The 17,854-nt window shown below is 38.5% G+C and overlaps 1 protein-coding gene across 1 annotated transcript in view; it reads right to left on the reverse strand.

Moving 5' to 3' along the window:
* Positions 1–4,433: 4,433 nt before the first annotated feature.
* Positions 4,434–17,854, reverse strand: part of MIPOL1 (mirror-image polydactyly 1) — a 182,985-nt gene continuing 169,564 nt past the window's right edge. Inside the window, exon 15 of the mRNA XM_053981400.1 lies at positions 4,434–4,666. Within this exon, the coding sequence (XP_053837375.1) occupies positions 4,600–4,666 (67 nt within the window). The 3' untranslated portion in view covers positions 4,434–4,599. The remainder of the gene's footprint in view (positions 4,667–17,854) is intronic.

A 17,854-nucleotide genomic window follows, 5' to 3' on the forward strand; every position in this document is an offset into this window, starting at 1 on the left:
ATTTAAAGAGGACTCCACTAACAAGACTGAGCTGTTTTTAAACTTTTCAATATCAGCGGTTTTTGCAACACTAGTACAGGAAGCCATGCCACCAGTTTTCAGCTGTGCGCTGCATGAAAAATAGTACTAAAAGACTAAAGGTCCACAATTCTTTTCTGTTAAAGTTGATTTGTCACAATATTGTTAATTAGTGAGGGCTTAGGGAAGGCTTACTAGGAATATAATTACAGTGCTGAAAAGCATTAATAATGCTCTTATCCCGAGCCAACATGATGCTATTTACATATTTTACCCTGGCATATACCAGAAATGGCTTCCAATGCATAACGTGCTGCAGGATCATCAGGAGAAAGACACAAAATCTCACAGGGGAAGAACATTTCTGAGTATCTCTGTTCTATTCCAGACAGCAGGGACCCTAATTTGACCAGTAATTACAGTTGTCACCATGTCACTTGTGGTGAGCCACCTTTCATCATGAACTGTTGTTCCATCAGGAGGGAAATGAATTGCTACTCCTGGTACATAATCAGATGCAATCTCATCTTTCTCACATACATTAGGACAGAAGTGACAATTGAATTTGTCTGCTGTATGGGAGCAGGTTTCTTTTCACTTTCAGAGCTCTGCACAGGCATCAATCAGTTCTCAATGAATAAACCATATGATAAGCCCATTAACCCATGTTGTCCTTATCGCCTTTTTCTACTGACCAGAGCAGATTTCCTGCCCTCATTACACTGAAAGGCTGAAATTGGGCTGGGCTCAACAGGACCAGAAGTTCTGCTGAGGGCACTAAAGGGTGGGCCTCCACTACCAGACCTATGTGATTTATACTGCTCACTTCAGCAAGTGAAGAAGTGAAAGTGTTTTGATATTAACCACATAGATACCTTTGCAAACACCCTGGAGGAGCCCAGGAACCTCTTCAGGGACTGCATACCTTTATCGACAGTCACTAAGGAATTTGCCAAAGACCACACACCAGGTTGTTAGCAAGAAAGAGGGAGAACCCAACTGTTTTTGAATCTTTCTACTCTCAACATAGTAAATTTCCCATAGTTCTTTCCAAAGAATAAAAACATTTCTAGCTGAATTTTAAAAATCAACACTTTTGATTTAATTACAAATAAAATACATTAATCCACATTTGTCATTTATGATGAAAAACCCTAACCTAAATTATCACTGACTTCCAGGCTGCTTGGTGCAAGACAAAAGAGAGAGTCAGGAACTATTTTTTCACCTTGGGTATAATGTGTCAAAAGGAAAATTATGGAGCAAAACTATCACTTAATTTTACTGAATCAAGTATTACCTGCAATCAAATGTATCTGACATCAAGCCTGCTGGACGGCTTTTGCATGGCCCATCTACTTTTCCAAAAAAGCCAATGGACACAAGAGGGTGGAGGTCAAACAGTCTGGCTGTAGGAAGCCTGCATTCACAAGATTATTCACTTGGATGCAGAAATACTTGGGTAAAGGTGAGGAGCTCTAACACTCCAAGGGGAAGGAGGAACTTAGCACATTCATGCATGGAACACAAGCTCTGATTTAGTAAACTTGCATTTTCAAAGTAGCAAACAACTTCCTCATAAAGGCTGCCAAGCAATAACTAATAATTTTACACTGAAAAATAAGTACTTCAAAGTTAGATTAAAACAATGCATAAGAATAAATGTTTCATTCTCACAGTGAAGGAAAAGCTACCTTATTGTCCTACAGGGATTTTGTCCCAGAGGCCATGTTTCACTTAACTAAGAAATCACCTTGAAGAGGGGGTTAATTTGGAGATGGCAGTATTTCGTATCACCATATCCATCATGGAGATGCTGATGATACTTCACTACTGTGAGTATTAAAGAGGAGCTGTGAGAAGAGATGGAATAAGAGCTCATGGTCACCAGGGAATGCTAAAACAACAGGTGACATTCAGTACCCATAAATGCTGTGTTATTCAGAAAACAGTTCTGTCTTTATACAGGCTACAATGAACTCTGAGCTGAACATTACAGCTGAGGCAGGAGATCTAGACTTGTCATTTTATTACAGAAATATTAATACCAATAAATAATCTGTAAGAAAGCAAGTCCAATGCTAAAAATGGTTATAAATAGCACAGAGAATCGGACAACATAATTGTGACAACTATTAAAGTCACATTTTGTCTATATCTTGAACACTAGGCACAAACTGTATTGCATCTAGGTAAAAACACTGCAGAGCTGGAAAAAAAAAAGATTAGTATGACAAAGCCAATTAAAAACATGGGACAAATCCTTTAAATGAGACTAGGGGCTCTCTCTGTAAAAGAAAAGCAGAGGAAATGATGCCAAATATGTAAAATCACATGGGACATGGAAATATGAACAGGGAATGGTTCCTCATCATTTCTCTCATACAAAAACTAGGTGATAGCAAACGAATAGAGCTGGTTCATAAGAGAAAAGGAAGTATTTTTTTTTTTTTATTCAATGCATCATTAACTGCATAAGACCTTGTAAAAGGAACAAGTAGATACAAACAATTTTAATGGACTAAAAAAACAGGTCATGAAAAAATGCTGCTAAATACAAAGACACCACCTCTGGCTTAGAAAGCCTCTAACTAACAATTTGCTGGGACACCAGTTGGGAGAGTGGTCACTAGACCTGGTTTGACTTTTACCTTTCCTAGGCATCTTCTATTTGTTATTGCCAAAGGCAGTCTTTGGGCTTTGGTCTAGCACAGAATCGTAGTCCTTACATTTTTGTCTTTATTCCTTCCTCACTACCTCCTTACAGCAGAAATGGTTCAATAGCACTGACAGCTCAGGAGGTTTTGTCATCCACTTTGTGCACAAAGCTCAGTGAGGACAGTAGGACAAAGAACTGTTGAGTCACCCAAACAGCTGAACAGCAGCACACGGGAGATGGTGAAGGGGCCAGAATCTGGGGGGTGGCAATCCTCTGGTTTGGAAGCATTAAAATTTCTTCTCGCTGAATAGGTGTGGGGGAGAGGCTCCAGACTCACTGGCTATCTTAGGATTGACCAAAGGTCAAAAAGGAGCACTTCAGAAGTTTCTAGAAGTGACTTGGGTAAATGTGGCTTGGAAGGATGCTACTTATCTCCCTGCAAGAGGTTAGGTTTGGTCAGCTGAAACTAGGAGGGGCTTGGGTCTGCAGATGAAGAAGGTTTAACATTTAAGTGTTTGAAAGAAAAAACAGACATTAAAATGTCTCTCGCTACACCTAAAACTAAAATTTCATTTTCTCCAGATAGACTGCACTATCACAGCATCTGAACAAGCAAGCATTAAGAGGTAAGAGCATGTAACAACATTAAACACAAAGCAAAGCAGATAAGTGGAAGCCTCAGGAGCTACATCCACCTTGCCTGAGTAGGCTTGTCCTGAGGAGACACTAAAGCCCAGCTGGCTGCTGAGATTCTTTATTGAATTTGGGATGCTCAGAGATTACAGCTGCTTTCTTCAGCAGGATTATGTGACTACAGGCCTGACTGTTCATACAGGGAAATTGTTGGGTCACAAACATAACTCTAACATATCGTAGAGCCTATAATGTCTGTGTACCCCAAATTTTCCTCCTCAGTCCTCAATTTCTCTTCTCCCTGTCAGATTCTATGCTTCAGACTTTAAGTCCTAGGGCACTTCATGAGTACAAAAAGCTGAGGATTGACAGTTTGGCCTCAAACCCAACCCGGATGGTACTCCTGCACTGCAGAGCAATCAGAGTCTTGTAGGAAAGGGATGAGAAGAGGCAAACACTGAAAAGGTGAATTTTTAATTTATAAGGTGCTTTCTGAAATCTGAGAGCTTTTTCCTCATTTAAAAGGACAGAGGAGTGAATAAAAACAATACAGGAAATTTTCTCCACTGTCTGAGACACTGTACAATGTCACAAGGCTTTCATGTTGCAATTCTTTAAGCTGTACTTCCAGTGAAACCTAAATATAAATTTCTTTTTAATGTATACTGAAAATGCCATGTACTAGCAGAAGCTATTCGACTGTTGTATAAAGTTGTTTATCCTGCCTTTTGATGTAGCCACAGTAACTACCTGCAATTCAATGGGCTATGAGTAAGGAGGAAAAAATATCCAATATACCAGCCAGAGATATTTCTTGAATGCCAACCTACTTTATCAATTAATATATTTAACATACAAATACTGGACTATTTGCAGCCTCACAAATAAAATAAGGGATTTAAATTTTGAAACTGCTTTGCAGCATTTTGGACCTGAAGCCTGCAGTATTTAAAAAATGACCATGCTGTGCCTTGCAGCAGACTATAGTTTAACACTGAGAGGACAGACTGTTAAAATAAGCATCTACATAATTTTTCACAATACACCATGCCACAATGCATTTGGTTAAAAACAAACATATGTTTGCAGTGAAACATTTTAACAAATCACAGAACTCAGCAGCAAAGTAGTTAAACATTTATGATTTGATTTTATCTCAGCTTGGAATGTCGCTGGAGTGTCCCACTTCTAACAACTGTTTGCTAAGTTAAGGCTTCAGTGTTTACACAGTGCTGAATGAAGCAGCCTGGTCACCAGATGTGAAAGCTTCCTTAGACTACAGCTTTCAATCAGATCACGGTCCTAATGGTCCCTGCTCCAACCTTCTTCCTCAGGACGTCCACCAGCCTTTCCAACCTGAGAGGGGGCAGGGGAGAGGGAGAGGAGAGAAAAAAAAAGGAAGCTAATGTTAGGAATGTTCTGGCTGAAAGAGACAGTGTTTGCACTGAACCAAGCTGTCCTGGTGGTGGTCACGCTCAGAAACAAAGCACTACTGTAAAAGACAGACATTAAGGGAAAATGCAGACAACTTGCGAAAAACTTTTTAACCTACAACCCAACCCATCTGCAGTCAGTGATATATATCAACTCACTTCTCCTTTGCATGGAGTATCTGAGGTCCTTGTATGGCATTAACACAAAACTCTGCAGCAATCCTGTGGTACAATATACACTTTGGTGTAAGCAGGACAATTAATTTTTACACTTTTAAAAATATGAGCTGTCCATGACTCTTGTTAAATGTAGCACTTAACTATTCTTTCCCCTTAAATAATATCTTGCCCATTATCCAACAGATACTTTTACTGTCCAGTTTATAAATTTATGTCTAAAAGCTGATGTGTTTTATGTAAAAACTTTTTCAAAATACTCAACAAGCCAAGCTTCTGAGGATGTGGATGATGATATTTTGAAGGTGGCCTGTGTGATTTTTGTGTTAATTCAACTACAGAAAAATTAACAGTGTAAGTAAGTAGGACAGAGAGCTGCCCAATCCTCTTAGCTTTAAGACACAGGCACTTTAAACATGTTCAATCTCACTGGCTTAATTTGACCTTTCTTTTGTTAAAGTATGTAGAAAAATGCAAAGGACTAAATTTGTTCATAATTTTGTATCCATACACATTTATCTTCAGCATTCCAGAAATCATGTATTCAAGCTATTTCTTCAATTTGTCTGTGTTTTATGGTATCCTTCAATGAAAACTCTCCCACAAATAAACCATCTGTATAAAAGCAGACACTGTGTGTAGCAGAACACTTTCAGAGCCATGTCCAGAATATTATAGACACAGCTTCCACAATGGATAAACAGAGCTGCAGGTTCAAATAGCTGTATTCATTGTTACAAAGTTGACCATTTTTTTCTTATCTTGAAAGACAATTAAAAAAATATTATACAACATGAGAAGCGCAGATAGGAAATAAAAATAACACAGCTTTATCAAAATTGCAAAATGTGTTTTATCTCATGAATGCATTAGTAACTTCAGTGCACGTAAACTAGTCAACATGGATTTATTGCCACAAGTCATGACTAATGTGCTTGGTACGTATTGAAACACTCTTGTTTTCCAGGAACCACCAAGCACGATGAAGCTACACCTTTCATTGTACTCACCAGGTGACTTAATTCCTGAAATGAGATTAAGAATTCACCACCCAAATGTAATCATCAGACACCAGGAAAAGTATGTGGAAAGTTCAGCTCATTCTCGGTGTTCCACAGGGACTCTGGGGGAATGAATGCACAGGTAGCAAACTGCTAAAACACTGCTCCTCTCCCTTCAGTTTTCCAATAGTCACTTTTCCTTTTTAACCAACTAGTGCATTTCCCCCTGGTTTTGTAAAATAACACCTAATGCACTTTGTCTTTATAAAGGCAGCACCCAAACAGCCATAACTGTCAGTCCATGCAGGTATAAAGTCAAGGATTTCACACATTATTTGCTCCTGTAAATTTTCTCACATGGATACATCAATGTTTTCTGAGTTCTAAGGATTTTGACTCAGTTACTGATCAGTCAGTTTTGTCAGCCTCTCTTATTGGGAGGTTTCCCTATTACATCTGCTGTCAGTCCAGGAGCAATTTCAGAAAGCAATGGCAATTAGTCCTCTTTCACTAGCATGTGCATTCAGAAGCACAGCAGCTTTCTCAACCATTTTAACTCTTGCTGGAGGTCTCTTTCACACTAGCACCCTCTCTAATGTACTTCAGAGACATAAAAGCACTGGAGAAACATTTCAAACTGTTTGGACAAACAGAAGGTTTGGTCTGAAAATTGTTTTTCTGGGAGACAGCATAAAACCTGTAAAATCTGAGATCATGGCTTATTTAAATCACTGTTCAGTTAAAAAGAAATATTGTGTGGCTTATACAAGGCAGGGGGTGGGGGGGGGAATGACTTCAATAATTGAGGCTCCTTTTGGGGAAACACCAGGTGGATGTCACAGCTTACACACTGTCCTACAACTGGGTTCAGATGTGCACCACTCTGTGACCAAGCAATGGCACTGCACACCAGAGCAGAACAAGTCAGTGAAGAGCTGCCCATGTTTGAAGAGAAATACCACTGGGATGAAAGTAGCTGTCTTCTGTTTAACCTTGAAACTGTCAGGCTTCATTGAAAATAATGAGGCTTAACAAGCATAGTTTCTGCTTTTCAAATGAATGATGACTGAAATCATCAAAATGAGGTATTCCTCACCAAATACACACCATGCAGAGCTTATTTGCCTTTTGTTTCAGTCATATGTGGACTTGCAAATTTATTTATTCTCTATCAGAAGGAAAAAAAAAAGGCAGCAGTGGATTAAGATATTGTACCTTTGAAAGAGATTTAAGCAACAATGTAAAAGAGAAATGGTAGCAGCTATTTATAAGATAAAATAACAGAGGGCAAAATTTACCCCTACACAGACACAAGACCCAATATACCACTGAAATCCCACTTAAGCCTACAAAATAATGCTATGTGCTGAATCAGTGGTTAATAACTCTTGATACAGGCCTCAGGGGGCTTTTTGGAATGATAATCCTGGACTCTTTGTTCACCAAGGGCCCAACTCTGTCATCCCACCTCACACTAAGCAACATTTTCTTTGTGAGTAATAAAAGGCAGCTAAAAAGGCCGTTCGTGCCAGTGAGGTGCTACCTATGAGGGGTGAGGGTGGCAGAGCCAGCCCTTGTTGATAAGGCTTTGTGCCCAGCCCAGTGGGGTACTGCAGGCAGCTCCCTCTGGAGACTGAGCATTTTAATGTGCAAAACTGCAGTAATAGTTTTATACTTCAAGATCAAAGGTAACTTAAACAGAAGAATGAAAAGTACTGGGAACTAGTCTCAATGTTTGCAGGATTTTATTCAAAATATGGAAGACATGAAGAAAGCAACTTCTGTTACTTTGTGTAATTTCACCAAATTTTACTTAACTGAAAGCAGCACTCACTACATTTGATTGTATTCTGAGACAAATTCTAACCAATTCTAACATTCTAACAAATGACATATGTCTTTTTGCTTGTGAACTGTCCTCATAGTTTAAGTTAAATGTGCAACATGACACTTTCTCCTGGGATGTAAGCAAGGACACTCACTGAATTTGCATCTCATGAAGCAACTAAATAAGTAATTTAAGAAGAAAGTATTTGAGTTCGTATTTTAGGTCAGACAGAAGAATGATATGGTGGGCGGGCCATTCTGTGGTAGTGCTGAAGGTCCAAATGTGCAAGGACAGACACACACCTTTTGGAATGCTTTACAAAGCCTCTTAAGGGCTCACTCCCCACTCTCACAGCTTTCAATTTCTTCCTTAGAAATATTTGAAAACCACAGTAGATGACCTTCCTTATTCCTTTGTTCTTCAAATACTTCTAGAAAATCTGTCCCTTAACAAATAAATTCTCTCAACAAGTGCCACATCAGCATTCTGTATACAATTATTGTATGCATGCATGCAAAGTGAGTACAAAAGGACATATAAAATACAGGAAAAAACTATGGATTCAGATAGACAGGTACAACTTTAGTTTTATTTCTATTGATTTACATATACCCAGAAGTAAAAAGTAAAAATGTCCAGTGCTTTTCAAGATAGATTGAATTTGCATTGATGAAAAGCACAAAGATGACAGCTAGAAATATTATCTACACTACTGTGTAGACTACTATCTATGCTTCTGTAATGCTCCCATGAAATGGAAAAAATAAATAAAACACATAATTTAGGAAAGGGACACCCAGTCCATCATTATTTTTAAGTTAGCAAAAGACATAATGTTAAGAGTCTTAAATTGCAGCGGCTTAATTCTTTCTCCATACAAATTGGGAATTAAGCAGTTGAATCTGTGTTCTATATAGAAATAAAAAGAATTTCATAAGGGGCTTGCTGCTATGATGTTACAGGTTTAATGATGTCCTTTTAAACATGTTGCTAAGCTTTAAGAATATCCTTATTTTTAGAGGAAAGCTACCTGAACAGGATTATTACTAGGTGCGTCTTCCCCAAGACAAATTCTCAACCATTCTCAAATTTTCTTCCAGTTATTTCAAACTGTGCTCCCTTGTCACCTGTGCACACAGCTGTCAATGCCTGGATGGAGAGTATGTTGTTATGTGGAGTGCTCTTACACAGATCCTGAATTGCTTGACAATCTGCTCTGACTTTTAGCAAAGCTTTACTCCTATGAGTAAAAACAATTTTGGTTTTAGACTTGGTCTCCATAAGGCAGACTTAAAATCCTGAGAAAGAAGTTTGCCCTGGGAGCCCAGAAGCTGAACAAGTATGGTACCTACTACTGTCTACTGCTCACTCCTATGCATGTTTTTGGCTTGCTTCCCTCTTTCACATATTCTGCTGAAGAAGTCTAGCTCTCACCTGTAGCTTGGGATCAGTAAAAACTCTGCAACTGCGTAAATCCACACAGGTTGGTACATCCTTCCACACTGCTCCATCTCTGGCCAAAGCAACTCACCCCAAAGACAACAGTGGCCTTTACTCCCAAGTTCTGAATATGAGAGTTATACAGACACAGAGTGACCTCCCTGGGAATCATGCCCCAGAAATACAAAAAATGGACACCCAACTGACAGAAAAGGGCACCCTTCAAGTAGCCCATGTCCTAATCTGCAAAGCAATATACAGACTAGCCAAAAACAATGGTTTCTACCTGCAAATGGAGGAGTTAAGTGATAAAAACAAAATCATCCTGGATTTTGAAATGCTATATAAAGGCTTATAAACCTAAGCTATAGCCCTTCGTTATCTTTCCAGTAGATAAGATTAGGCTCAGGCTATGAAGATGGCCTTACTTGCATGATTTCTGGCTTCTTGTGGAATGTGTTTTGCTGACACTAATTCCCTTTAGAAACCAAGCTTTTGAAAATATATTAGATAAATAAAATGCATTGGACAAAAGCACTGCAAGCAGTTTAGCAGTGGAGTTCAGTGAATGGTTGTTTGGTGAGTGGTCATAAGAACAAATTCACTTAATTTCATTTAGAATAAAATACCTCCCTTCCTTTCCTCTCTCCTTTCCTTCAGTTTTCCTCTTGGATAAACTTAATAAAAATCTAAATGGCATACTTGTTTTCAGGCATTTTCTGTCAATTCAAGGAAACAAATGACATAGAGAAGAGAGGCTGCTGTGATACTGGTCTTGCTCAGAAACTAGTCACTTGGATAGGATCATTTTCTCAGGAGGCTGGAGCAAACTGGTTCAGCTCTATTATCTGCACAAGGGAACTGGACCCCAGCTGCTTCCCTCTCAAGGGAGTAACACTGTGCTAACACTGGGTGTTGGGCTTGTTCTCAGTTTCAAAATTTGAGGCTGCTTTGATTGAATAAAATACTTAAATATTCAGTGTTTTGAAGCCTGGTATCAAGGATATGACTTTTCAGTGCATGACCTATCTACCATGCTACACAACCATCACCCTCTTACTCCTGGCTGATTCAGCTAATTATTAATTACCCTTATTCCTCAATTCAGGTATTATTTTTGCCACCTCAAAAGCCTGCCTTTTTAAAAATAATTTTTTATCTTCTCAGTAAAAATCACTGCCCGTTGAATTTAATGGTCTGTAACAATTCTTTCATAAACCATCACAGTGATAAAGACCACATGTGGTTCCAGTGCACAGGCTGCCTCTTTCTTCTTAACCAAGTTCCCTCTGCATTTTTTTGTATCAGAGTCTGAGTGTCTTTCTAAATGGCATGCTGGAGTTCAGGCATGGTTTTGAACCTGATGCTGAGTACAATTCAGTGCCCTCTGTCAGACAAGTGGCTGGACTGACTGGAATTAATGGTCCTTCCTGGTCTTAAAACACACATCTCAGAGACTGATTTAGCAGCTTGCTCAGTGAGCTCTAAACCATGGTAGACCACAGTGTTGAATCTAATCACTACAGGCACCGCTGCCAATTCCTGCCTGCCCAACACTGTTTGTAATGTCACTCCAAAAAGTATGTTCCATTAAATGTACAAGCTTTAAATTTGGCAAGGCAAACCATTCTGCCCCTGAAAAGCACTGTCACCAAACAAGCATTCCTATTAAATCCCTTTCAGCATCTTCTCAACCCAAAAGAGTAATTCTGTATATGATTAAACTTAGAAGCAAATACAGCCAGTTGGGCTCTTGACAGCAGACATATTTCAAAATAAACCTGGCTTACACAGGCCTTGGCTAAAATATTAAGCCTTTATCTGTGGTCCACAATAACTAATCTTGTCAAACTGTTTGCCCTCTACCTTCTGTTTGGAAGATTATGAGCTAGCTCACCATTACTATTCACCTTGTGCCATCACTAGCAGCAGGAAAAGTGAGCAGTAAACACAGTTGGTCTATTTTAACAGCATTTCACCCTTTCATTGATGTAGATTGCTACACATTACAGGATAATACAAAATCAGGACTTTGCTTCTATGCTGCATTTAATGCCACCTTGTGAAAGGTATCAATCCTTTACTTTCAAATGCTTGCTCAGGACAGCATACACTGATTGCCAAAAATAAATGAGCTTCTGAGAAAGAAAAATAAACCCTGAAACAACTATGCTGTATTTCAGTACATCAAAATCTATGACATATCATAAAGACCAGTCTCTTATTATTGAATGGACCATTCACATCTGAGCATGCGGCTGATATTAGAGATAAAAAATGGACAATAGCCTAAATAGAGGATATATTGGCATATTTAAAGTCAAATGATACACATCAGACTATTTAAACAAATCTCCAAATTTCCCTTATCACTCCAGCTTGAATCCAACAGTTTATATGGCAATTTAATGCAAAGTTTACTACTTATATTTGTGCCAGAAAAACCTTTTCTACACCTTCTTCCTTAACTTGAATTACTTTTAGCACTGACAAGAACTTTTTTCACACATTTGATGTCACAGCTGTTCTCTTTTCTTAGGAGAAATCTTGACATGGGAACCTACTTCTTACAGTGTACGCCTTACATTTCCATGAAGTTTGTGCCGATATGAATAGGCAAGTGTCTCCTGGATTTTCTTGCCAAATACCTCCTGGCAATCTGTGTCACCTGATTATGGCAAACTAGCAGTTTTACCTTATGGTAATATGTCTTCCCCACAGAAAGTATTCTGCCACAGTATTTATTCATTCAAAGAATGAATAATGAATAATGAATGAAATAGTAATTCCTGAAAACTCCTGATGAACACTAGTCCTGCCCCTTGGTAATGACTGGTATCACTAGAGTGCCATGAATCACAGGCAATCTTATTGTGTCTCTGAACTGTTCCTCACATTCTTGTGGGCAGTACAGTCTCAGATCTGGTTCTTCATGTCTACAAACATAATAATAATAAAAAAGTATCCCACTTAATTGGAAACTAAAATTGCTGAATACAGAGCCTTTTTCTCTCAGCTTCTCAATTTGGGCTCTGAACTGTGTCTGGCAACAGCTCGCCAGTTTCCTTATACTATATTCAACAGAAATGTATTTCAGGAGTTGAAAAAAAGGACCTCCTTTATAGAGGATTTTGGTTTGTTCTAAATCCATCTTCAGGGAAATTTAAAAGCAATGTCAAAAATTGATTATCTAAAACAAACCATTTCAAATCTGCTCAAAATGAACAGTTAGAGTTTATTTACAGATCCGCAGAGAATGGCCTTTTTAAGAGACACTGTAAGTTGAAATTATCAGTCTGAAACCACCACATTACATCTTTCTGCATGTTAGACTTCTTGTAAAGTCAAGTCTGAACCTCTCAGTTGCCTATTCCAAGCAAGCCTCACCTCCTTCAGACACCTTCTGGTCAAGTCCTGTTTACAGTGAGTTTGTACAATTGCAAATACTGATGTACTATGGTGCTGGTTTTGGCCGGGGTAGAGATAATTTTCTCTGGCTGGTATGGGCCTGTGTTCTGGATTTGTGCTGAACACAGGCTGATAACAGAGAGATGGTTTTGTTACTGCTGAGCAGAGCTTACACAGAGCCAAGGTCTTTTCTGCTTTTTGTACTGCCATGCTGGCAAAGAGGCTCAAGGCATGTGGAAGGCTGGGAGGAGACACAGCTGGGGTGGGTGATCCAAACTGAGCAAAGGGATATTCTAGACCACATGACATTGTGCTCAGTATAAAAGGGAGTAGGAAGGAGGCAGAAGGGGGGATATTCAGAGTGATGGAGTTGGTCTTCCCAAGTAGCTGTTCTGTGTGATGGGGCCCTGATCTCCTGGAGATAGATGAACACTTGCCTGCCATGGGAAGAAGTGAATTAATTCCTTGGGGTTTTTTGTGCAGCTTGCATGTACAGTTTTTGCTTTTCCTATGAACCTGTCTTTTTTTCTTGAGTCCACAAATATTAAAAAAAAAAACATTGCAGACTTGATGGCTCTAAGCAGCTCTCAATCCTGTTCCACCTCCCTGAGGTGGTTCCACCTCCTGACCAAAATTAATCTGGAGCTCATGGAGAGAAAATCACTTCCTAGAAACCATCATCAAATCCCTCCACATTAAAAATAGGTTTTACATAGGTTTATTGTTTTTTATCACTGATGTGATATTGCCCGAGCTGGAATGATGCACACAGCACCTAGCGATCACGTAGCAATGGAAACAGGTATGGATGTAAAAGGAAAGCATTTTACTAAGCTCTTGCTAGTGATAAGTCCTTCATAATGGGCTCAGACTGGCAGGTGAACTCTCTACCCCTCTGGTGGTGTCAGGACAACTCACACTTGTTCATACTTCTGTAAAGTATTTCCAGAAAAAAGGGCAGTCTTCCCTCAAAAACTAACAAAAAATCCACGGACAAAACATCCTCTCTTCCTCCTAATATTTCGCTTGGTGGCAATTCTACCTGGTGATGACATGAGTGGGACTGATTGTAGGAGAAAAGCCTTTTTATTTCTGTTGATGAAAGCATAAAAATTTGGCTTTACATAAAGAGTCACAAAATTCTCCAAAAGCATAGAGTAAAATCTACAAAATGTCTTTCGTGTTGAGTGCATCGCATAGATATCCCTTTTATCTGATGCGCATATGTTATATCCCTTAAATAATTTATGATTATTTTATCAAGGATTGAAATAGAAATGATAGAAATACATATATTATGAGGCACAAAGTAAATTGCTAAATAAAATAATTTTATTGTACACATTTCAATCCCTGCACAATACACACTACCTGTAGCGTCTTTCATTCAAAGGCTGAATTCTGATACTTTCTATGGGCAAGAATTCCATGATCTGAAGCTAAAATGTGATCCTAAAGATTTATGCCTTCCAGCAGGTCAGTGTTTGGATCTGTATCCTAATGCTCACATAGATTTATGCTAGCATAAATCTAGAACAGGAAAGTCGAGCAATTTGCCAATAAAACAACAGTGGCGATTATGGGGTTAAGGCTGTTAGCTCTCATAAATATAGTTGATACTGCCCTTCTACAAAACCTTGTTAAAAAAAAAAAGCCTTATGAAAAAATCTGACTACCAATTAATGGCTCAGTAGTAGTTCAGAAACATAAACTGTAGTTTTTTTCTCAGGTAACTAGCCCCATGTATAGTAAAGGTATACTTAATTTTTAGCAGTGGAAAAATTCAAATGATTTCAAGCTTGCTTAAAATAAAATACTTTGTTGGCTTAGTCAGGTATCTCTTTATGTTGTTGTAAAGAACTGTCCCAGCAATTCTTTAAAAGGTTATACGTAATTCAGAAGCTTCAGAAAGTCTGGGTTTTCTTTTTGAGCTTCTGCATATACATTTACAGTATTCAATCTTTTGCATATGTTAAGAAACAGTATGAGTATTAACAGAAAGAACCGCAAATTTATTTTTATTCCTTCAGCCAAGCCACAAATAAATGACTCTTGCAAACAAACCAAATACTATTTAGTAACGGCAATGTAAATGCCATGGACTTATTTTATTTGGATATAAAATATTAAAGTAAATGAGTATTTGCTATGACAGTCCTTTTATCATCTTGGAAAAAAAAAAGCAATTCTGAGAAAAAGTTTTCTTGCTATTCTTCAAGGAGCACTCAATCTGCTGTTCAAAGTTATTTAATAATTTCTCATAGAATAGTTAACTATAAGCTTACAAATACTGTGTCAGCATGCTTCTTCCTATTGGGCAAACAACTTCAAAATCTAATTTGTTTGTGTTATTGGTCTTACTAAATATTAGTCTTTGCAAGTCTGGTTTACACCACTGAAGTTAACTATGCCAACATTCTGATTTTGTTCTGAAGTATTCCACAACAAGCTGATATTATACAATACAAGCCCAAGAGCTAGCTGATCCAGTTTACTGAGTGTATACTTAGTGTATTTTGCTACTGATAAATCAATAAAACCATGTTGTAATCTACAAACTTCCATCTCTCTGAAGCAGCTATAAGTAAACTGTAAATGAACACACAGGTCAAAAACTGGGATGCTGTGATTATGTTGACTCTGAAAACATTTGACTTTCATAGAATACATTTTAGTGTTTGAGAGAATGAAGTTTCAGCACTGCTTTTATTATAAAGGCTGAGATGATAAATATTCAAATGACAATAAATATTTGTGTTTATATTGTAACTACCCATACTTTAACAAAACAATATCTGCACTGCAATCCACAATGTACAGAGGTTAAGTAAAAGTAAACCATAGCTACAAAAAGAAAATAAATACTTGACTTTGGCTGTATGTGCAGTTTTGCATTCTTCATCCATGTGAAACTCCCTGCAGCCAATGGATATCTTGGCTGTGCAAGGAATGCACAAAAGGCATGCCTGTCATTCCCTTTGATTGGGATTTTTTTTTGTCTTCATTCCATTAAGTGCACCACTGAGCATAATACTGGCCTCACTACAATTTATGACACCCAAAATACCCGAGAGAAGGATATCCCATAATCTGCTCTGGCAATATCACACATTATAATTGTATGAGACTTTCAGTAGTGATACCACAACCTGCTTTATTAAGGGCACTCCCTTACTTTTAGTGCCTTGCTCCAGGCTGTCCAGAAGTCCTCAAGCTACCTTCTCTAAAACTAAGGCCACAAGTTTCTTTTAAGGTGATAAAGACAACAGCAGTGCTCCCAGCTCTCCTTTTCAGGACAAGCAAAAATAATACTTCCAGTTAGAGCATTCAGCCAAGCTAAGGAAAACCTGGTTTTAACCCACATCTGCCACTTCTCAGGGGAGCAGTAGACACCAGGGTTGAAGACACTTCTACTACGCTTTTCTTTCTGAAGCTGTGAATTTCTACAGAAGAAACATATGAAATGCTATTAGACCTGAAGGTGTGATTCTGTGGGTGGTGATCAAGGGTGCCCATCTGGAAAATGGGAGATGGAAGTTCTGATACTGGTTTTGTATTTATGTTCAAGAGGCATTGGATAAAACTGAGAAAAAGCCCTAAAGGTAAGTGTCAGAAACAGGTCTTGTTTCTCAGAGGTGAGTAGACTATTTGCTCCTCTCTGATCCAAGCAGCCTGCTCTATTTTCTGCTACATGGTACTGCTTCAAAGCAAGGAAGAGGGAGCATCCAGACCAGACCTGTGTGGCTAAAATGCCTCTCAGAGGTGCAGGATATCTGAATCTCCACAGATGGAGGAGAAAACTGAGATCCATTCTGTCACACCCTGGAGGAGAATCCCTGCTCCCAAACAACTACTTAGAAAACTAGGGGTGGGATGGGGGGAGATGCCAAGGACACTTTTGAAAAAAATGTCTGAGGTCACACGGCTCTGCATGGATCTCTGAAACCAGTGTGCCTCACTCTGTCTCAGCATGTGCTTCTCCATTTGGGTCTCCAGGGAAACCAGGCAGAAAAGATAAAAAGTCAATTGTTTTATAATTTTTTTTTCAGTTAGAAGTTTTCTGCTTATGCTTGTCCAAGTCCTTCTATCCCAAGTGCTTATCCAAAGTGCTTCTTTGGGCAGAGAAGTTAACAGTCTTAATGGTACTGAGTTATTAGGCACTCCCTCCATCACAGCCTGCAAATTTTTAGCTGGACTGGAACATGAAGTGCCCAATTAAAAAACTGGTGTAGTTCAATAAAGCTAATATAATCCAATAAGGAAAATACATTTCATTTCAGCTTTCCAAAAGTTATATATTTCCTTTTGTACAGTATGAATAATATGTTAGCCTTACCAAGGGAAAAACGATCTGCCTAGTGATACAGAAATGTGTAATGACAGCAGTCCAGAGAATATGCCAATGATGACTGAATTTGTTCAGCTCACCTTAGACTTGAATACTAGTTCAATATTTTATTTCCTTCAGACCTAGAAAATTTATTTCTGTCTATATGTTGAATTTATCTGAGGCTGCACATAACCTCATTGGCTCACTCAATTTTTTTTATTACAACAAACAGGTATCTCTACAAGACTGTTTAATTCATCATTTCACCATGCATATTAGTGCAGACTGAGGGGAATTTTTCTGAGAGGAATCACTGGTGTTACTGCAGAATTCCAAGTATTTAAAAAAATTCTGACCCTGCTATGTACTGCTTTCAGCTAAATCAAGCATGACTTTTTCACACATTTCAATTAGTCTTATTTCCTCACTGACTAAAGCAGACTACTCCAGCCTACTGCCCCTAAATCTGGTACATTCACACAGCCTCTAATTGCTGTTCTATGGTAATAATTTCATATGTGATATGAGTGACGGTTACTAGATTTTGTGTTTTGAACTTTCTCATGTTCCTATTCATGTCTGGTACGCCAAAAAATTTTGCATCAGCTCTGCAGAATTCTTCAGAGTGTGTGGTAGTTTTGCGTGTCTGGGAATCTTCCATCTGGCTAGTGTGGGTTTCCTAAACACCATAAAACCCTGCCTGTGGAGATTGTGTATCTCTTATGGGCCCCATGGAGCTTATAATCTGCTTTTAATCAGTGTATGAGGCAGCCAACACATCAGTCCTCATCAAGGAGTTTTTTCCATTTTGAATCCCATTTAATAAGTTTTGATCCAATTCTGAAAACCAGAACCTTTGCTAATTTGCATTGGTATCTTAAACTGCTACAAAAGTCGTCTTCCTTTGCTTCCCATTTCCTTCTATAC

This window comes from Vidua macroura, chromosome 6, assembly GCF_024509145.1.
Source record: "Vidua macroura isolate BioBank_ID:100142 chromosome 6, ASM2450914v1, whole genome shotgun sequence".
In the NCBI taxonomy this organism is placed as follows: Eukaryota; Metazoa; Chordata; class Aves; order Passeriformes; family Viduidae; genus Vidua; species Vidua macroura.